This window comes from Leucopleurus acutus (genome assembly GCF_964270905.1).
Source record: "Leucopleurus acutus genome assembly, chromosome: 12".
In the NCBI taxonomy this organism is placed as follows: Eukaryota; Metazoa; Chordata; class Mammalia; order Artiodactyla; family Delphinidae; genus Leucopleurus; species Leucopleurus acutus.
The window spans coordinates 81,236,760-81,257,662 of record NC_139154.1 but is presented as its reverse complement, the minus strand read 5'-3'; the positions used below and the strand labels follow the sequence as shown (position 1 = coordinate 81,257,662).

Sequence of the window (20,903 nt, the reverse complement as noted above, 5' to 3'; positions counted from 1 at the left end):
ACCAAACAAATATTTCATTTTATACCTAATCTTTATTATTTTTATTAAGTGTTTTGAAAGTAAATAGGGAAAGGCTAAGATGCATGACTAATAGCTAAGCCTGCTGAATGCTGAAACTGGTTATCAAAAGCTACCAAGACTTTGCCCTTCCTCTGCATTGAGACAATCAGTAATGAGGGAGTCCTCCAATGGCCTATTCTCTAGCCTCAAGGAGGCCTGGGATACAGAATCCTCAAGGGAAGGTAACAGTTTATCCTTTTCCACAAACACAGAATGCCTCATTTATAAATGTGTAAACTGCATTTTATTAAAAAAATAAAACCCTAAATCAATGCTGAAAGCTTCAAGAGAACAGATGGACTCTATATGTTCTTTATAAGCACCATTTAAAAAATCTGAACTAAAAAGATCCATACAAAGACAAGCTGTTTAAAGCACACATTTTGTTGGAATAAGTTTGAAAATAACTACATTTAAGAGCTTTTTGGAAAGCAAAAACAACTGCATCTATTTAGATAATTAAACCTTGAGAACGAAAATACCTCTGTCTTATTTTTTTAAGTTATATATTTATTATTAGTATCATGCTATTAATATGCTAGCTATGTAGCTAGGATAGAAACAATTATGGCTTTTATTTATTTGTTTGTTTGTTTAAGAAAAGTGTGTATTCTACTGTTATCATAATAACTGCCCAATAGTCTAAAACTCAAGTCTTTACCAAAATAAACAAACACGGCTAAATTTTTTGAGGCCTGGCAACATGCTAAAATATCAGTGCGATTAGCCAGCAAATCCCATCTTAAGAAACCTTTTTATGACTAGGGACTTCTGCCACTTTACAAATGTATTCCTCTAAACCCACTAATTCAGTTAGCCTTTTCAATCCATTGTATTATTCTTAGTCCAGCTTCATTCTGCATTAAATCCAGTGCAGAAAGCTAAATTGAACGCAAAAAATCAGACCTGATCCAGGCTTCCTTTTGTTCAAAGACAGTGACCAAAAGTCCTCTGGTGCTGCCACACACTTTCATCACCAATTTATAGAAACCGACAGTATAAGGGAAAAGCAATGAAAGTCATTGTTTTGGGACTTCAAAGCATCTCTGTGTCAGGGGAAGGAAATCCTTTCAGTCAGTAGGGCAGTCCCCATAGTCCGCAGGTGGGTGAAAAAGTTATACAAGACTAGAAATGCCCTAAAGCTAGAGAAATATTAACGATACAGTGCAAGGAAAAGGGGGGATGGCTTGAGTGGGGATAATATAAATACTACAAATCATCATCATTATCATCATCATCTTATAATGTTGCATTTTGGCTAAAATCTTACACAAGGTAAGATTTATATTGGCACAAAGCACATGCAAGTATCTTAAAAATTTATATTCAATCACATACCATCTTCAGGAATTAATTTATCTTAACAGGTCAAAGGCTGAAGATGATAGAATATGCTAGAATTCTCTTAGCAATATTCTCGTTAGCAAAATACAAATGCATACAGAAGTCAAGAATAGTTTTTACTTTTACTGACATATCAACTTAAAGTAGTAGTTTATCTGAAAAACAGTACCTGAATACTGATTACCATACTGGTATTTAATTTATTGGCTATTTAATAAAAATTTGTATATCTTAATCTTGATGTGAAGAATTTGGTAAGAAACTGACTTTAGGATTATGAAGTGCCAGTGGAAATTAGAATACACAGATACTAAGTCAAATATTTTAAACAAGTAAGATTTACCTTAATGTCTTGCTCTGAACTTTCAGTTATAGCTTTGTGAGCAGCGCTGGAAGGTGAATTTGCCACCTGTGGCTGAGTGTCTAGGAGTTTCTTCAGCTTCAAGTCCACCAACTTAGTGTTTTGTTCTGTTAAATATGCAAATACTATGAATAACTGTATGAGATGCATTTAGATGTGTAGGCTATCAATTTAAAGGACTTCATAAAAATATTACTATATTAAAAAAAGAGAACTCTTTATATATATATGTATGTATGTATACATAAACTATACTGCATACCATATAACTATAGTATAACTAAGTAGTCTTTAGGGATATTGACTATATTCCCTTTTTAAAAATTGAGACATAATTGATATGTAACCTTGTGTAAGTTGAAGATGTACAATGTGTTGATTTGATACATTTATATATTGCAATATGATTACCACCATAGCATTAGTTAACACTTCTATCATGTCACAAAATTATCATTTCTTTTTTGTGGTGGGAATAAATAAAATCTAGTCTCTTAGCATATATTCCGGGGTGTGTGTGTATGTGTGTGTGTGTGTGTGTGTTTATGATATACATGCATGTATATGTACTTTTCCCCAAAATCAGTTCCCTTAAAGAATATAGTCAACATGCCTAAAGACTATTTAGTTATTCTATAGTTAATAGCAGCTATGCTTACCTGAAAACTTAAGCCCATATTTGATGTACATATTTATATTAGCAACTGTATAGGTTGTACATAATAAAACAAGGTATTACAAAGTAGGTACTTAACAGAGGTAACACATTTGATTAAAAATTATATTACTTTATTGTTTCAATTCTTCTAGTATATTAAATTTAGACATATAATGCCATATTAAGTTCTTAAGATGATCTTAGACAGTCATGTACACACTGTTAGAATCCAGTGTTCCAATGTTTATGGGTATACATATATACCCAGCATTGAAACAGGGTATATGTTTACAAATACCTTCTAATTAGAGGGCAGAAGTACAATAAAGATTATCACATTTTGGAATGTGTGAAATATGGATAGAAATTTAAAATAAATACAAAATAGCTATAACTTTAAAAACAAACAATTTCAAATTATTTTTAGCAAGTAAATTAATCTTTATTTAATAAAATAGCTCAGAAGAGAATGGAAACAAATAATTCTATTTAAACATTCACTCAAAGCAAGTCTTTAATAAAATGATTATAAAAGACATGCCAACCATTTGATGAATGATATTTTTCATAAAGATTAATAAGTTTTCTAATTATAAGACTCTTAATAAATGCTATTATCATTACTTTCATGCAAATTGGTCAGTTTATATTGCCAGGCTTCTCTTTTAAACAATATCTGATGAACTATGGTCAAATCAAGATAAAGATTAAACAACTTATTATTAAAAAATTATGACTTTTATATACATATTAAAAAAAGAATTTTGAGGAAAATAAAGCCAGGATAAAAAACCATAATGTATGCTACATGCTTCCAGATTCCAGTTTGCATTCCTATTTCTTACTGCCATGAAATAAACCATAGTCTGAATTGGAAAGTCTGTCCTATGCACTCGCCAACACTTATTGGCATGCTGGAGAGTTGTAAACAATATATTACTTAACTCCAAAAACAGGAGGACTGAGATGTGTTTTCTTTTTAGGTATACAAAAAGTAGGAAGAGTGTTTTTAAGAAGGACAAGAATCAAGCCTAATGTTAGGCCTAATATTAACCAACCTCTAAATACATTAAAATACCCCACAAAGTTGCTATAACTAAAACTAGAAAATTCTCTTTACCTTACCCAAGAAAGGGCTAATTTCTCCTGTCTTCTTAATCTACTGTTAAATCAGGAAATATGTACCACTTATTGTCACTGATTTTATACTTCCATGAATCAAATGTTAAGGCTTTAATTCTGTACTTCTGGATGCCCTCCGTGGTAAAGAGATGATACCGGTTTCTACTAAAGACTTTGATGGTGGTTGTGGTGAGAGGGTGGGTAAGCAACAACAAAAATTTTTTTCAAAAAGAAAAATCAAACTTATCCAAGTTCTAAAGTATTTTAAATAGAAATAAGTAAAACGCAGTTTTAATTTGGGGTTAATTTTTTTTTAAATTTCCTTAAATATCAGCATTCTCCTGGACTTGTACAATTATAAATATACTGACCTGTATCTAGTAAAAGTATTATTTAATACTAGACCATGAAGGAGCTACTGACAAAAGACACAGATTTTTTTGGGTGCTCTCTATAGTTAGGAAGACCATGTTTGATTGTTTCTTGGAGAAGTAACAGCATGATTTCAAATAGCGAAGAAACAAAGCAAGTTAGGATTGCAAGGACATGCCAGGGCTGGGAAGAATACCTGCTCTCCCTCCCTGTAGCTTTTTACAGGAAAAGATAAATATTAGGGATTTCACTTTCTTACCTTTAAGTTTAAAAAGATTACCAAAGACTTTTTATTGCTATAAGAATTCAATTCAATAAGTATTTATGGAACCTCTCACATATACAAAGCTACCTGCTGCTGACTTATAAAGGTAGTATATATGGAACACTCATCTACTTAACCATCAGCAAGTATCTTTATATTTTATACAATAACTCAGAAGTTCAATTGCAAATGTGATTATCGGTATAATATTTATTGATATACAATATGAGATGAATTTAATAGTAATCTATATAAGCAGTTTTCAAAGAGTTTTATTGTGATTAGTTATTATGTATAAAATAATTTATTAGTAGTAATATTTAAATATTTAAGGTAAGCACAAAATTTATAAAATAATATTACCACTAAGGCTATCAATTCCAAACCAAATCAGAAAATCTGATCCATGGTTTAGATTTACATTTGAAGCATTCCATAGGTACTACATCTATACCTTACAACATCACAACAAAATATTTAGGCTGAGAAGGGAACCAATCATAAAATGTCTACAAATTGTCCCATATAACATAAAATATAAAAGTGAATCTTAGTAATAAGAGAAAAACTAAAATTTGCTATTTCAATTTTATTGCTAATTTTAACATTAAGCCTAAAACAAAATAATAACATAAAATTGATGGAAAGTAGATTTAGCTAAATGATTTGTGAGGGCGTAAGATGTAATAAAACTACTAAAAGAACTTATTATCATTATTAATGAGATAATAATAAAAACATAACAGTTTTAATAGTTAATAAACAGTTACAATAAAAATATAAGAGTTTGCCATGCAGCAGGACACAAAGTATTTATAATCTGAAATTACCGGGAGTATCAAGGTCATTTTCTAAGTTAGTAAGTTCATCTCCACCTCCTACAACAAAGCCTTCGGAAATCTCATTAGTATCTATCTCAACTTTATCATTTTCATCTGTAGGAAAATGTAGCAATAATGTTAGTATATTATTTCTATTTTATATCATTTGTTAGAAACACTAAGGAAAAACATTAGTATTGTAACAGTTCAAATTCAGGTCTGACACAGATGAGCAAGTTAAGAAATCAGTTTTAAGCTACTTTTTCACTACTGGATTACCATTTGTATTTTACATTCATATGTCAAAGATGAATTGTCACACCAAAGCAGATGCAAAAATTTTGACAATTTGTCACATGCTGTCTCTGAATCACTGAGGTCCTTGAATCCCTATGTTTAAAAATGTAATCTACTGGTAATCTCTAATAACAGTATACAAAAATAAAGTTGGGGGACTTCCCTGGTGGCACAGTGGCTAAGAATCCGCCTACCAATGCAGAGGACACGGGTTCAAGCTCTGGTCCGGGAAGATCCCACATGCTGTGGAGCAACTAAGCCCGTGCACCACAACTACTGAGCCTGCACTCTAGAGCCCACAAGCCACAACACTACTGAGCCTGCGTGCCACAACTACTGAAGCCCGCACGCCTAGAGCCCATGCTCAGCAACAAGAGAAGCCACCACAATGAGAAGCCCGCGCACCGCAACAAAGAGTAGCCCCCGCTCGCTGCAACTGGAGAAAGCACGCACACAGCAATGAAGACCCAACACAGCCAAAAACAAACAAACAAACAAATAAAAATATTAAAAAAAAAAGTTGGTTTGGTAACAAAGTCATCAAATAACGTTTCTAAATTTCACATTTTTATCATTTATTAGATATAAATGTATAAGGAAACAACTCATTCTTTATAAACTTGTAGCTATATTTAAATCATTTGCATGAAGACTTGAATGCTTTTGTGCTATTAGTGAAATATTATCAAAAGCATTATGGATGAATTAAGAGACAAGATTGAGACGAGAATAGACAGTACCTTTATACAAAAGAAAGTTCAGAAACAATTAAGACAGTACATCTTGGAAGACATAAAGCTGGTAGAAAGACCTCTTATTCAAAATTAAATACATGGGAATAAGGTAATCACACTATTTTTTATACACTTAGTAAAACGTCTTAGGTCATAATTAATTAATGGTATCATTTTTAAAAAGATTTCTATTACATATTTTTCCATTTTAAACCCTAGTGATAAAATTGGTTAAGTAATTTTGAATATTATACATTTAAAAAGTCATAGCAATAATTTGACTTGTATATTAGAAGTTAAGCTTTAAATTCTGCTATTGACAGGCAATGTACCTTTTGGAGAAATATCTGTCTAGCCCTGGGAGTTGAAGAATATCCCTACTATTCAACAGTTTATTTTTCATAGGGCAACTTTTATTAATAATGAGGTGTTCCAAAGGTTATTACAATTGAGAAATACTAAATTCTATAGCTTTGGCTTAAACCTTCAATATTTGTCCTTTTCCCTGTAGAGCTTTGTGTTTGATTTTAGGCTTCCCAAGTAAATATTTACTATGAGCATTAATATTAATAATAGTTTACATTTATTGAAGACTTCCTATGTACTATGTAAGCCATTTAGAACAATACAACACAGAGAAAAAGAATGAGAAATGCCCCCAGGGGAAAAGCACTGCTAAATGCTTTCAAATCGCTAAGGTATTATACTTGGCTATATTATTTAAGTACAATCAGTTGACAGAGCTTTTCTAATCAACTGTGCTTAGTACAACTACTTGACTAATTTCAAAAAAGTCAGCACCTTCATCTTCATTATCCTCAAAAATTCTTCTCTAAATAATTTTGTAGTAAAGGGAAATGAATTAACAGATATTTCCTGAGTGCCAAGTAAGTGTTCAGAACACTTCCTCTTATCAGAGATAGTTTACTACCAATAGTTCTTAGAGTACAGTACTTTGTTGCTGCAACCAGCCTTTATTGGTTACTACTGACCAGAATTAATATAGAGTGAAAACAAAAAGTTAAACATTCATTCATTTATTTATTCAAGAAACTTCTACTGTATGCCAGATCTGCAATTTACAAAACACTGCTAGATGTTGAAGAGATACCAAGTTGTATAAGACATTTATTCCACCTTAAAGTTATACATTCAAATGACTAAAATACCATGTAGGACAGTTAAGTGTTATGGGGTAAAAATAAGGTATAGAGCAAATTCAGGGAGGAAAGATTATTCTTTGCCAGTAGCACCAGGAATTATTTTTTGGAAGCAGTAACCTTTAAATTGGGTCTTCAGAAATGTACAGGATTTCAAAAAGTACAATTGAGGGAAGGGCACTACAGGCATGAGAGCAGGAAAGGGTAGGTTATGTTCAAAGAATGGTATAGCTCTATTTTGCTCAAGCATACTTAAAGGGAAATAACGGGAGGTAAGACTTGAAAGGTAAAACTGCAGAGAGCATTGAAGGGTAGGATAGGAAGTTTAGATTTTACTTGGTAGGAACGGAGAGACATTTGTGTTCAAACATGATCAGCAATGTGCTGTTTAACAGACAGCAGTCTATATAAGCAGTTTCTTACCACAGTGTTTCATGGTAATCAGTTGTGAAATATGTATAAAATAATTACTAGTAATATAAGCGCTGAAGCTTATGGGTTTTTTTTTATATAAATTAGACTAGCTCCAGTGTTAGTCCTAAAATATCACTCTCGCTTACATTCTGATATGCCTTCATATGTGAAAGAAAAAGTGGTCCAGGGATTGCAAATGGCAGTGCAATCCCTGGAGCCACGTGACAGCATCCTTCATGCGAGATTGCTGAGTAAGATGTTGGACTCTAGCACACAAAGGCTGGAGGCAGGAAATCCAAGTTGGAGACTGTTATAACCTCCAGGTAAGTAGTATGGAGAGCTTTAACCTATCATAAAAGAACTGGAAGTGGGTATGACTTGAAAACAAACTGGATATTGGGTGGTTGGGGGAAGGATATTGAGGAGAGGAAGAGTGAGGCAGATGACTCTCCAGACAGTGACTAGAAGGACAGCACTGCTATGAAAAGAAGCTAAGTCTGGAACTGTGGTTGGATCTTGGTACTTCAGGTCCTGGGGTTATGCAGTGGGATATTCATTACCCCTTTACACAGTGCCAGGCTCCTGTGTGATGTTAAACAGGTGCCATTCATTTTATTTCCCGGCTAAATGAAATCTCTATCTATACTACCACTCACCAGTAATGCTGAGTGGGTTAACTCAATGTTTATATATGTATTGTTAACCTTAGATAAAAGGATTACTATTTGGGAAGGGGAAAAGTAAAAATTGATCTCCCATACAGCTCAGGTTTTCTTAAGAATAGGTTTCCACTTTCTTTCCATTCACTGACTTCAGGTTTACAATGAACAGGAATTCTTTTCGATAGTTAAAATGTTACACATTTCTTAACACCTGTCGAAATACTCTAAATGCATTTTAGCAGAATTAAAGTGCATGTTTGTCTTTGTGTGTGTGTTTAAAATATTATACGTTATTTATATGATATATATAAGATTATATATATCTTTATAGCTAACCACTGAAAATCCAGTAGGTAAGCGTGGCAGAAAGTAAACTAGAGATCCAATACACAATGGAAGGTGGTTTGCAAGTATGGCATGTATAGTGTGTGTAGGAAAAGGTAAAAAGAGATTGTATATACACTGGAATGAGACAATGCATTCCAGCTGACACTGCAGAGCACTATAAGCAAAATGGGGATCCCAATGGTATGATTAATAGCACAGCAATAAGGCCAGTCTTACAACACTTATCATTTATAAATAAATTGAATGAAAAATCAGAATATCTGGTGACAGTAAAAAAAAGAATATCTGCACTTTTAAAAAAAGAAATTGAGGCTACCATTAAAAACATATTCACAGGGACGTCCCTGATGGTGCAATGGTTAAGAATCCGGCTGCCAATGCAGAGGACATGGGTTCAAGCCCTGGTCTGGGAAGATACCATATGCCGCGGAGCAACTAAGCCCGTGCGCCACAACTACTGAGCCTGTGAGCCACAACTACTGAAGCCTGTGCACCTAGAGCCTGTGCTTCGCAACAAGAGAAGCCATCGCAATGAGAAGCCCGTGCACTGCAACAAAGAGTAATAGAAAAAGCCTGCGTGCAGCAATGAAGACCCAATGCAGCCAAAAATAAATAAATAAATAAAAATATTCACACAAAATGGTGGTTTAGAGAATACAGAGATTGTACCTAAGTGTACATGAAACTGTTTCTTCCCAGGAAAAAAAAAATATTCAGAATAAAATTTCTCATTTGTATCATGATTTTAAAATTCTCATTGAAGGTTCCCTATAAAATTCATAACTTTTAAAGTTATTCTATAGAAATCAAACAAATGATAGAAAACAATACAAATATATTATTAATAGAAGCTGAAAGTAAAAATTACTGAAGGTCTGTAAGATTTTATTTTGGGTCACAACAAATTTAGATAAATCTATTTGCCATAACTGAAATAAGGATAATGCAGGCACACAAACATTCTCATGGATAAAATTTTTAAATTTTAATTTATTCATTTGAAATGCAAAAACAAAGTACACTATTCCATCTAAATCAAAGAGAGGCAAAAATGTCAGTTTAAAAGTTCAATGACCCTCACCTAACCCAAACCAAAGTGATAAGCTACAGAATAAAAAAATACATATATGACATATATACACACATATATAAGTACACATAAAATATATAAAATCTATATCATATACATCCCATGTAATATATAATAAATATATGATATATTATAATATCATCTTCAAATTAGATAAACACCTTCCTTGCAAGTGCCCATGGGCCATTAATAAAAATGTAACATTTATTTGGCCAAAATAAAAACTTATTAATTCTCAAAGCAGAAATTCAGGGCATATTCTCTGACCACAATACCATACAACTAAAAATGAAAATACCACAATTCATCCACAAACAACTGTACCTTGCCAAGTAAGATCAATACAATAAATGAACCCACAAGTTTGTTATCTAAAATGAGGATTTTAAAAGGAGGCTGTTATAGGTCTATAACTAAACAACGAAGCAGAAATTGAAAAAACACATGTAGTATACCACAATATCACCTGACTCTCCTCTAAGTCCTAAAATTATGTCAAGAGGAGGACAAGTAAAAGCTAGGCTGTAGCTCCTTGGACTGATTCTGTTATTTCACAAGAATTAGGCTACTTCTGGTTGAAATAGGATGCAAGTGGGATGCTTGAATACCTGGCTTTACATGACCTAAAATATCTTGCATATATTTTCTGCGGACACCTGAGGCTTATGACACCTCACCTCTAACTTACTTAGTTTTCCTTTCCTCACTGAGGATGGAAAAAGAACAGGCTTTTCAAGTAGGTTCAGGCAGTGAGTTTGAGTATCATGTTCAACGCGTCCCCTAGGTTGTGCTTTCACCTGATTATTTCAGCTCTTGACTACCCCCTCTTCTTTGTCACTTTGGACCACTGCTTCCAAAAATTTTCCCACCCTAGTCTGTCTTCTAGGCTGGTCCCTATTCATTTTTCTCTCCTCCTTTCACACTATTCCTTATTCAGACCTGATAATTCCCATTAGACATTGGAAGAATGGACACTAATTTGTTAACTGTTTCCCCCTGACTTATCAACCCCATAGGGTTATTTTCATTTAGGAATTAGGCTCTTGTGAAATCAAGTGAATTTTTAATTTGCTATGTAAGGGTCAGCAAACTATAGCATGGGGGCAAAAACCAGCCCACCACCATTTTGGGGTAAATAACAGGCATGCTCATTAATTGACATATTGTTCAAGCCTGCTTTCAGACTACAAGAGCAGAGTTGAGTAGTTAAGACAGAGAACACATGGTCTGCGAAGGCTATAAAAATTTACTCTGGCCCTTTCCAGGAAGTTTGCCGAATCCCAGCCTAGCACAGCGACTGGCACTGCTAAACAGATAAATGTGTATGTATGAATGGTTGAATCCTAGGCAGGAATTTTACCCTCTCCCTTGACCTAAAGGTCTCTTCCCCGCCTCCGGCCTTGATAGCTTCAGCTTAGGCCTTGATGCCAGAGCAGATCTAGTCGGATCCATACACCTTTATGAAGACAGGCCAATATCCACCACTGAGGTCAAGGAATAGGCCTGCACTGCTTGTAGCTCAACCTTAGGTCTGATTAAGAGCCTATCATCTGATATGTGGCCGTTTCCAACATCCAAGGTATGTATGTGTCCAAGGTGTGTCCTATGAGAGAAATGGACCCTGGGCACTTTGGTCTCCTTAGGGAACAGTCTAGACTCTTCAGCAGGTTCTCATAAGTCATCTGTTGAACCTGTCCCGCCTTCATTTCACCTGGCTTTTCCTTTTCTAGTCTGTACTTCTTTGCTAGCTTCAGAGATCCAATTCTCACTTGTTCTTTTTCACTCTGTTGACTGCTGAATGATGCCAAAATCAGGTCTTCACTTTCCCCAGTTACCAAGTTGGGAAGATACCCATTTTTGGGGTTATAACACTGACTAAGTCTCTCTACCTAGTCTAGTCCTGGCTTAGGCTCAACTGGGGTTGGATTATAGAGATAAGACCAATTACATAGCTGACTCATCCCACATCATTAATCAGAAATTTTTAATTCTTAGCCTTCCCAGAGTTCACAACTCATTTAGCATTGTTATCTGCTCACTGCTGGAAAATAAAATTGAGACAGTGGATGCCTCTCTATCTTATTATTACTGCTCTTCCATGGGTTTATGATATCACAGGGAGGTAGTATTAGTAGCTTTAGGGCAGTCTATCTGGAGGGTCAAGAATATGAGGCTTTTTCTATCTTTCTGAGATACAAGGAGGCAAAGATTTTTAAGATTTACTTAGAATATCTGGAATTTTTATGATATCAAAGAAACATCTTGTTACTAATCATAAATGAAAGCAAATTATAATAGCATTATATAATGTAGCTGTGAGTAGTTACTGCTGTTACTATAAAACTTTAGTAGTGAGTATAGAAACTGTAATAAAAATTCTGAATGACAGGAGTTGAAAAGGTAAGATGAAAGATTTAACTAAGAAACAAACATTCTGAGAATACCAGATGGACAGATATACAGCCACTTGGGAAAGCAGCTTTCAAATGTATGGGATGGAAGGTTATATGCTATAGGCATTTGTTGGAATGCTCTACAACAGTAAGATTTTAATATAAGGAATCAATTAGAAATAACAGCAGTAAGTTTCAGTTTACTTTGAAGAAACTTATCATTGACCTAGAAATGGTTTCCTTTGTTTCAGTTCTCTAAGGTCTTATTCGAGTTCTCACTTGCCTACTCTCCAGAGTGATCTTTTAGCATTTAAGATTAATTCAGGACAAGTACCTGGCATGTTCTGATAGATAAATAGGTCACATACCTTTGAAATAAAAAACCCCACAGGCCTCTTGAATATACTACTCAAATAAAAATGTAAAAAGTTTCAAGTTAAAGATGCCCAAATTGAGCACTGAGAGGCAAAACTAAAATTCCCTTTAATTATATGTACAGTCCTTGTCCTAAAATAAAGCTTAGAATAATTTCTACAGATATTGAAAAAGACCCTCTTCGAATCAGGAGACTAAGAAGAAATGCATATGGGACTTATTCAAAATGCTTACATGTCAGGCTATAATGCTGGAACACTGTTAAAGCTACTTTCCAAAGATCTGGTTCAAAGTGAAAATCTCTCATGCCAAAGCTCTCCACTAACAAGTCTTGTGATCTACATGTTGAGGACTTGATTGCATTTTACTCACTCCTAATACAATTAACGAGGCATCATGGGGAATCACAAACCAAGGCCCGTCTGAGTTTTCTCCTAAATCATATTCTTAGTGTTTCTTGAGTACTAATCATACTTAATCATAATCAAAGTACTTCTTGAGTTGATTTGGAAATTGGCAATAGTCATCTTCTGATTTACTATGCTTTAAGTTTTTTGTAACATACTGATAGGCTAGAAACTTTATGTATTTGATGCACAACATTTTGAAGTAAGAATAAAAAGTCCCAAAACATCCATTGCGGATTTCTGGGTTGTGTGTAGAATATGATACAAGATTCTTTAACTCACCTCCAGATGCCTTTGACCTTTCTTTCAACTTTTCTGCAGCCATTTCACCATAGCTGGGAAGTTCTGACATCTTCACTCCCGATCGAGCTTCTGCTATTAGCTGACGAGCTCTCTCTCTCAGCTGCCGAAGTCGCTCTTCATCTTGCTGCTAAGATATATTGAACAGTTGCCAACTCAGTAATTGACAGAAATGCAATTTCATTTTCAATCTGATCATCATGATAGTAACTGGTTTACAGCATGGTGCTTGGCCCACATTATAAATAGGATGCTCTATATCAGTTGGATGTCATACCATTTTTAAAAGACATCCAAGAATCAGATTTTTAAAAAACATTTACAAATTATTGTATTATGTCTGTTAAAGATTCAAACTAGCCTTTAAAGAATGTTTGGCAATATAATCACTGAGAAAAGAGCAGGATTTACTATTAATAAAATAATCAGGCTTATAGGAAAAAAGTAACAATACTGAAAACAGAATTTCAATTAATACCTTATTTTTTTAAGATTAGAATTTAACTTGCAATTTTCTAGTAAAGGCATAGAGCACTGGCTAAAAGAAATCTTTGATAGCAGAATATGCTGCTACATCATGTTGATTAAATATAGGAAGTGGTATTTTTAGGGGGCTACAGCAGGAATGGGGATAGTACACATTAGTTCCACAGTTAATGTTGTTGATAGTTTTAAAATCAGAATTGGGTAACTGATGTATTTCTGTCCTCATTTCTACTATGCCTTCCCCCCAGACAAACATTGAGAAGAAAAAGTAAAATCTAGTGTGGTTTTTGATATTTAAAATAACTAAAAATGACAGAGAATTAAATAACTAAAATAGGTTTTGCCTCCTAAAAAAGGGCTATTATGAATTGCAAATAATCAATGTGAAATTGCTTTGTAAACTGGAAAGTATATGATATAAGGCATTGTTATGACAAAACAAAGCCTGAAATAATATGGCCCCAAAATATCTGTGCAGTTATCTTCCCTTAACCTCTCCCAATCTCTATAAAACCTCACATCTATTTATACAAAATTGTTTGTATCATGTAGTTTCATGCATCCATGGATTTGAATATATCATTTTGTCTTCCTGAAATGTTCTTCTATCATCTATTTAACTCCTACTCATTCTTCAAGATTCAGTTTAAATCCACTAAACTTCCCCTGACTACTCTTCCCTCCTCCCCACTGGTGGAATGAAGTTCTCCTTCTATGTTACTATAGTACCGTGTGCGCGCGTGCGTGTGTGTGTGTGTGAGATTACTTTTTAAAATAATACCTGTCAAGTTATAACTCTGTACAAACATCTCCTTCTCAGTAGAACTGAGCTACTTGAATGCAGGAGCTAGATGTGATTTATCTTTGTATCTTTGGTCCTTAGTACATACCTTGGTACTTGGTACTAGATATGAAAACTTAACGATTTATACTTTCAAAGCTTATATTGTAGAGGGAAAGATAAAACAGCCACAATAAGGAGGTGCAATAAAAACAGATGAAGAGTTCAGAAGAAAGAGGTTTGTTTTTGTGTCTTTTTTTTTCTTTTTTTTTTTTTGTCAAGGGGAATGATCAACCTGAGTTGTATCTGAGAAAGATTAAAGATTAATCTGACAACAGTGTATACGATAGGCTGGCCTAGGAGGACTGGAAAGAGACTACTTAGGAGGCTCTTATAAACAGTACAAGGAAGCTATAATGAGATTCAGAACTGGGATGGTGGCAATGGGAATGGAAGGAGACAGGTGTAAGAAATACATCAGAGCTAGAATTGGTACCTGTACCAATTCTTAGTAACTGATTAGATGTAGAGGGAAGAAAAAAGCTGAGTCAGAAGAGACAGGGGTAAGACACTAGCTTGGTAGAGTTCAAGGCTAGGCAATTCTTTCACAAATTTTGAGATGGCTAGAATAGAGAGCTGTCAAAATTAATGCGGGTAGATTAACAGAGGTATTGAATGGACCCAGAGCCAAGCTTGAAGCTCCCAGTGGACAAACTGAAGCAATTTCAGTATCAAAACAAAGAAGCAAACAATGACTGCAATGAATTGAATCAACGAAATCACACACTGAATCAATGAAAACTCATCAATTCATTATGATATTCAGAAAGTTCTTAGAAGGATATATAAACTCATTTGAGGTAGCTTTTTTTTTTTTTTTTTTTGCGGTACGCGGGCCTCTCACTGTTGTGGCCTCTCCCGTTACGGAGCACAGGCTCCGGACGCGCAGGCTCAGCGGCCATGGCTCAGGGGCCCAGCCGCTCCGCAGCATGTGGGATCTTCCCGGACTGGGGCACGAACCCGTGTCCCCTGCATCTACAGGCGGACTCTCAACCACTGTGCCACCAGGGAAGCCCTGAGGTAGCTTTTACAAGAACTCCTAAAAATTACTAATTAGAGGAAAAAAATCAAACACTTAACCTGTCTTTCCAGTGGGAACTGAAGTTTAGGGTAACTAAATAGCCCCAGTCAATTACAGAAAGCTCAACTTTATAAAATAATACCAGCTATAATAATAATATTATGTATTTTCCAAAGATGGCCATGATAGTATTTCTCATCCCACATGCTTTCTGCAACATGACCTTGCCATTCCCTCGTCAAAAGGTAAAGCTTAATTCCCCTCCCCTTGAGTGTGGGCCAGCTTTAGTGACTTGTACATAATCAACAGAATGTAGAAGTGCTGCAGGTGATTTTCAAGGCTAGGTCAGAAAAGGCTACACCCCTTTTGTCCAGTTCTCTTGAAATTCTTGCATTTTGTACTTTCTGGGAACCTAGCTGTCATGCTGTGAGAATCCCAAGCTACACATAGGTGCACCAGTCCACATTCCCAGCCAAGTTCAGCCTTAAGTCTTCCTGGCTCACGTGTCAAACATGTGAATAAAGCCTTCTTCAGAATCTCCACTTTCAGCCATTTTGGGTCACCTCCAACTGTTCAAGTCTCCCCAGCTGACACCCCAGACAATGTGGAACAGAGACAAAGCATCCACACTATACCCTATCTGAAGTCCTGACCCATAGACTCTGAGAATAAAAAAAATTTTTACACCATTAAGTTTGGGATTGTTTGTTTTACAGCATTAATAATTGGACCATATGCTTAAGTAACACCACACAGATTATTCCCTAATTGCAAGAGGAAAACCTAACTTTAAATGAAGAGATCGGAACTAGATCAGGGATTAGAAACCACTACTCTAATGGTCAGTCTTAGCATCACTAATGTTGAGTCAACCATATGTTATGTTTTTTTTTAATTTTTAAATTAAATTTAATTTTTTACTTATTTTTGACTGTGTTGGGTCTTCATTGTTGCACATAGGCTTTCTCAAGTTGTGGTGAGTGGGGGCTACTCTTTGTTGCGGTGAGCGTGCTTCTCATTGCAGTGGCTTCTCTTGTTGCAAAGCACAGGCTCTAGGTGCACGTGCTTCAGTAGTTGTAGCACGTGGGCTCAGTAGTTGTGGCTCGCAGGCCCTACAGCGCAGGCTCAGTACTTGTGGTTCACGGGCTTAGCTGCTCCGTGGCCTGTGGGATCTTCCTGGACCAGGGATCAAACCCGTGTCCCCTGCATTGGCAGGCGGATTCTCCACCACTGCACCACCAGGAGAGTCCCTGTTATTTGTTTTTTGATACGAAACACATGAAGCGAACACCACCTATAATATTCTAGCCCAGATGTCTAAAGTGAAGCTACTAAGCCTTCAGATACAACCTCCAGTTTATCATAAACACAGGAGACAGAGAAACATGATAAATGACACAGCAAGGAAGCAACCAAACAAATCTAGAAAGTAGGATATTCAGGCCAATTAATCTGGTCATTTTAATAAGAGTTATCTAAACAAACACAACAAAAAACAACTAATCATCATCTCCATCAACAAAAGGGACTTGACCAGATGCAATGTGTAGTCCTAGGTTAGATACTAGTTTGGATAAACCAGCTGTAAAGGACACTGTTGAATCAATTAGAGAAATCTGAATATAATTAGAGTTATTAAATGAGAGAAAATACAACTTGACTGAAAAACAGTTTATACAGTAATAACTTTGTTTTGTCTTTTTGGCAAAATAAATACATACATAAGACTTGGAAGGTTATTCACAAAATTGACATGGTGGAGATATCTGGGTATGGAAATGTGATATTTTTGTTTTCTTTGTCTTCATTTTCTAACTTTCTATAATACACATGTACTACTCTTGTAATAAGAGTTATTTTTCAAAAGTCTTGGGGGGAAGGGAGGAAAGACATGAAATGGTAGGCTTCTGGGGTGGGTGGTAGGGGCAAAAGAAGAGAGATGTAACATTCAAAGGAGATTTTCTTTTCTTTTTTAAAAAATATTTACTTATTTATTTTGGCCGCGCTGGGTCTAAGTTGAGGCACGTGGGATCTTAGTTGCCGCGTGGGGGATCTTATTTGCAGCATGCAGGATCTTTAGTTGCGGCGTGCGTGTGGGATCTAGTTCCCTGAGCAGGGATCGAACCCGGGCCCCCTGCATTGGAAGCGCAGAGTCCTAGCCACTGGACCACCAGAGAAGTCCCTCAAGGGGAATTTTCTTAATATTTAGAGATGCGAGCTTATTTGTAGTTAGAGGAGTAGTATGTACTGGGCAGTGTGAGACCAAAGACGCAAGAATAATATACAAAAATCCTTAGTTCATTATTAATACTTCTGAACTTAGAAAATAAAAGGAAATACAGGCTTGATAATGGTAACTTTGGTGACGGTTGCTGATATTTCTTGAGCTTTTATGTGCTAAGTGCTTTATATGCATGATCTCATTTAATTTTTACAACCTGATTTTTACCAATGAGAATATTTAAGTTTAGAGTTCCAAGGTCACACAGCTAGAACTGATGTCTGAGCCAGGAGTCCAGCCCAGGTCTGTCTGACTACAGGGCCCTGCTTTTAACCTTCAAACTATTTGATCCCCCAAAAGTATCAAATTACATGACCAACTGAGGAAAATTGAGCTTTTACTAAACTTTCATCTTTCAAACTTAAGAAAAGTTAAGAGCACTAATAAAAACCATTATTTGATATGCCTCAGGCAACTAGGTTTAAGTGAATTTCACTGCGTGTAATAACTTCTCGCAGAGCTGGAATCTGGTGATTCAGACTAAGATGAAGTGGTCTTGGGTCATCTTAACTGCATAAAAATGAAATAAATGATTCTACCTTTATGAATATGAAATGGGAACCTAGTTTTTTCTTACCAGCTACGGCTTCCCCCTCCTCCCCCAATAATATTCCCACCTGCAAATGTTTCTGAGAGCTTACCAAGAGTGCAATTTAAAGCAGGCAATCATTAATAAAACCAACTCTAAATACTAAGTAGGGACACTTTATCAATTTCCATGTAAATTGTTTGTTTGTACCTATTTACCCATCATTGTTCTCTATACAATAGAAAAAATGTAAACGAACAAATCAGAATGCAGCCCTAATGGGACTTTCTGTTTATAACCATTAGCCCAGAGGTGTGCTGTAATTCAGTTCTCAAGTAGCAAGATTTAGCCTCATTAACAGACTACAAGGGCAGGTTACAACTCATAAAACCCTACAGTAAACAAAGTTTATGGACACAGCGCAAAATCTTGAGCCTGACTGACAGAATTCTAGTTTCCTATCAGATTGCCCTGATTTACTTTTCTGCTAACGTCCTAACACCACAGAGATAATTTTGCTTGGGCCTTGGAGGGCTCCAGTGGGATGGCATATCTGCGTTGTTTGTTTTCTCACCCATTGAGTTTCCTTAAGACAAAGAACCAACTGAAAAAACAGAAGTTAATTGTTAAGGTCAGAAGGAAAAGCTTGTAATTATAGAAATTGATTATGCAACCAATTTAATTGATAGTATTATTAATATCCAGATTCCTTATATGTAAAACTAATTTTTATATATAAGCTTCATTAAAAGTCAGTTTTTACAAATTGGGAGATTGGGATTGACATATATACACTAATATGGATAAAATGGATAACTAATAAGAACCTGCTGTATAAAAAAATAAATAAAATTAAATTAAAAAATTTTTAAAGTCAGTTTTTACAGTAGTATTTAAAGAATAGATAGCAAAAAAAATCTATGTGTCTTTTACTCAAAAGAAACATATTGTTTATATCAAAGGAATAAAATGACCAGAGAGTAAGGGCAGTGATTATTTCATCATTTTTTATGTTTGTATAGGTGAATATTTCTGACAATGATGGTTTGCCTAAACCTACTCAAGTACAGAAATGTGTTATCTGTTTTGACCCTTCTGCATTCAAAAGAAGATAGCGACTCACAGCTGTAAATAAGTCATCTGTTTACTATATCTGCTGAAAAAAATAAAGGAATCTTTTCAATGGGATGCAAAGGTAAGTAACTTAGAAGACTGCTGTCATTAAAAGTACACTCGAAAAATTCAACACATAGGAAACCTATGTATCTTTCATTTACCTGCCTAGTCTAAATAAACTTAAAAAAATTGAAGTAGGCTCCTATTTCTAAGAATGGGTCTGATGACGTTTACCTTTTTCTATACAGTATTATTTACAGAGTTAGACTGAGTTATATAGAACATTCTAGCTTTTGTAAGACAGATGTACTCTTTAGAGGGTTTGATAGAAGCTGTATTTTTGAGTAAATACTAGCTGTGTGCCTGTGCAGTGTTTTCACACATGTTGTCTCACCATTCACCACTCTGAGGTAACCACTATGACTCTGATTTGATAGAAATGGAATCTCACTTAAATATACTGCCCAAGGTCATACATCTTGTAAATGGCATAGTAAGAATTAAAATCACTGTCTGTCTGATTTCAAAGTGCTGGTCCTAGCTATTACATTACCGGTGTTCAGAAAATTTGTCTGAGGCCCTAATGCTATTGTCATTAAAAAAAACAACAGTTCTTTACTTACACTTGGGCTATACAAATCAGGTTAAACTCCCCTTTGTGCTACTGAATACAGAGAGGTAAAGAGAAATTAACTTACTTATATTCATTTAAAACTTAGGTTCCTGACTTTAAATTATAAGTCTTCAGAAAAGTACTGAATGTGGTACATTTAAGCTGCACTTTCCTCTTTGTTAACATCTTCAGAATAAGGCAAAAGTCCTGTTATGGTACAAAAAGCTTGTATTTCAACACAATGAATTTAAAATATTCAAATATAGAAGATGGATCAGAACTAACCACTTTGGACATAAACTGAAAAAATATTTAGCCCTTTCACAGCATGTCTTCAAGTTACTATTTTTCTTATCCTTCTAAAATGGTCTACAATCTGCCATAGATAGACGCACTAGTAAAACTTGACAATTTAAGGACAAACTCTTCAAGAATAAGTAATGTAATTCCTTGTTTCCTTTCCATAAAAATGTATTGGTATGCAATTTTTATATTTCACAGTTCACCGACATCTAGGCAAGCTTTCTTCCACTGCTTCAATGGTGCTACTTTTAATTTTATCCTCCTTAGTCGTAGTAATTAAAGTGATCAGCAGTGGCATCCCAGCGGCTTTGACACAGCTACAACCCCCTAGCAGACTTTTGCTTTTAAGGGGAAGGGGAAGAAAAAGACTAGAGTTTCATTTCACAGAGAACAAGAAAATCAAGCTTCTCCAATCCTCAACTTTATTCAATTGTTCTTTCAGCAGCCTTTGGATCTTAAGAATCAAATAAAAATGGCTGCCATGGGGGGTCCTTTTTATACTTGCCGCAAATGTCAACGACTGACATTAC

General features: G+C 35.1%; 1 protein-coding gene across 6 annotated transcripts in view; it reads right to left on the bottom strand.

The window, feature by feature from the left end:
* Positions 1-20,903, bottom strand: part of EHBP1 (EH domain binding protein 1) — a 536,766-nt gene that overhangs the window by 49,403 nt on the left and 466,460 nt on the right. For 5 of the 6 annotated variants that reach the window (XM_082851650.1, XM_082851649.1, XM_082851648.1 and 2 more), the window contains 2 exons: positions 13,166-13,313; positions 1,748-1,872 (listed from right to left, as the gene is read on the bottom strand). In XM_082851650.1, coding sequence (XP_082707776.1) covers positions 1,748-1,872; positions 13,166-13,313 — 273 coding nt within the window. Of the gene's footprint in view, positions 1-1,747; positions 1,873-5,012; positions 5,118-13,108; positions 13,314-20,903 lie in introns of all 6 variants that reach the window. The other variant, XM_082851653.1, reaches the window with a different exon arrangement.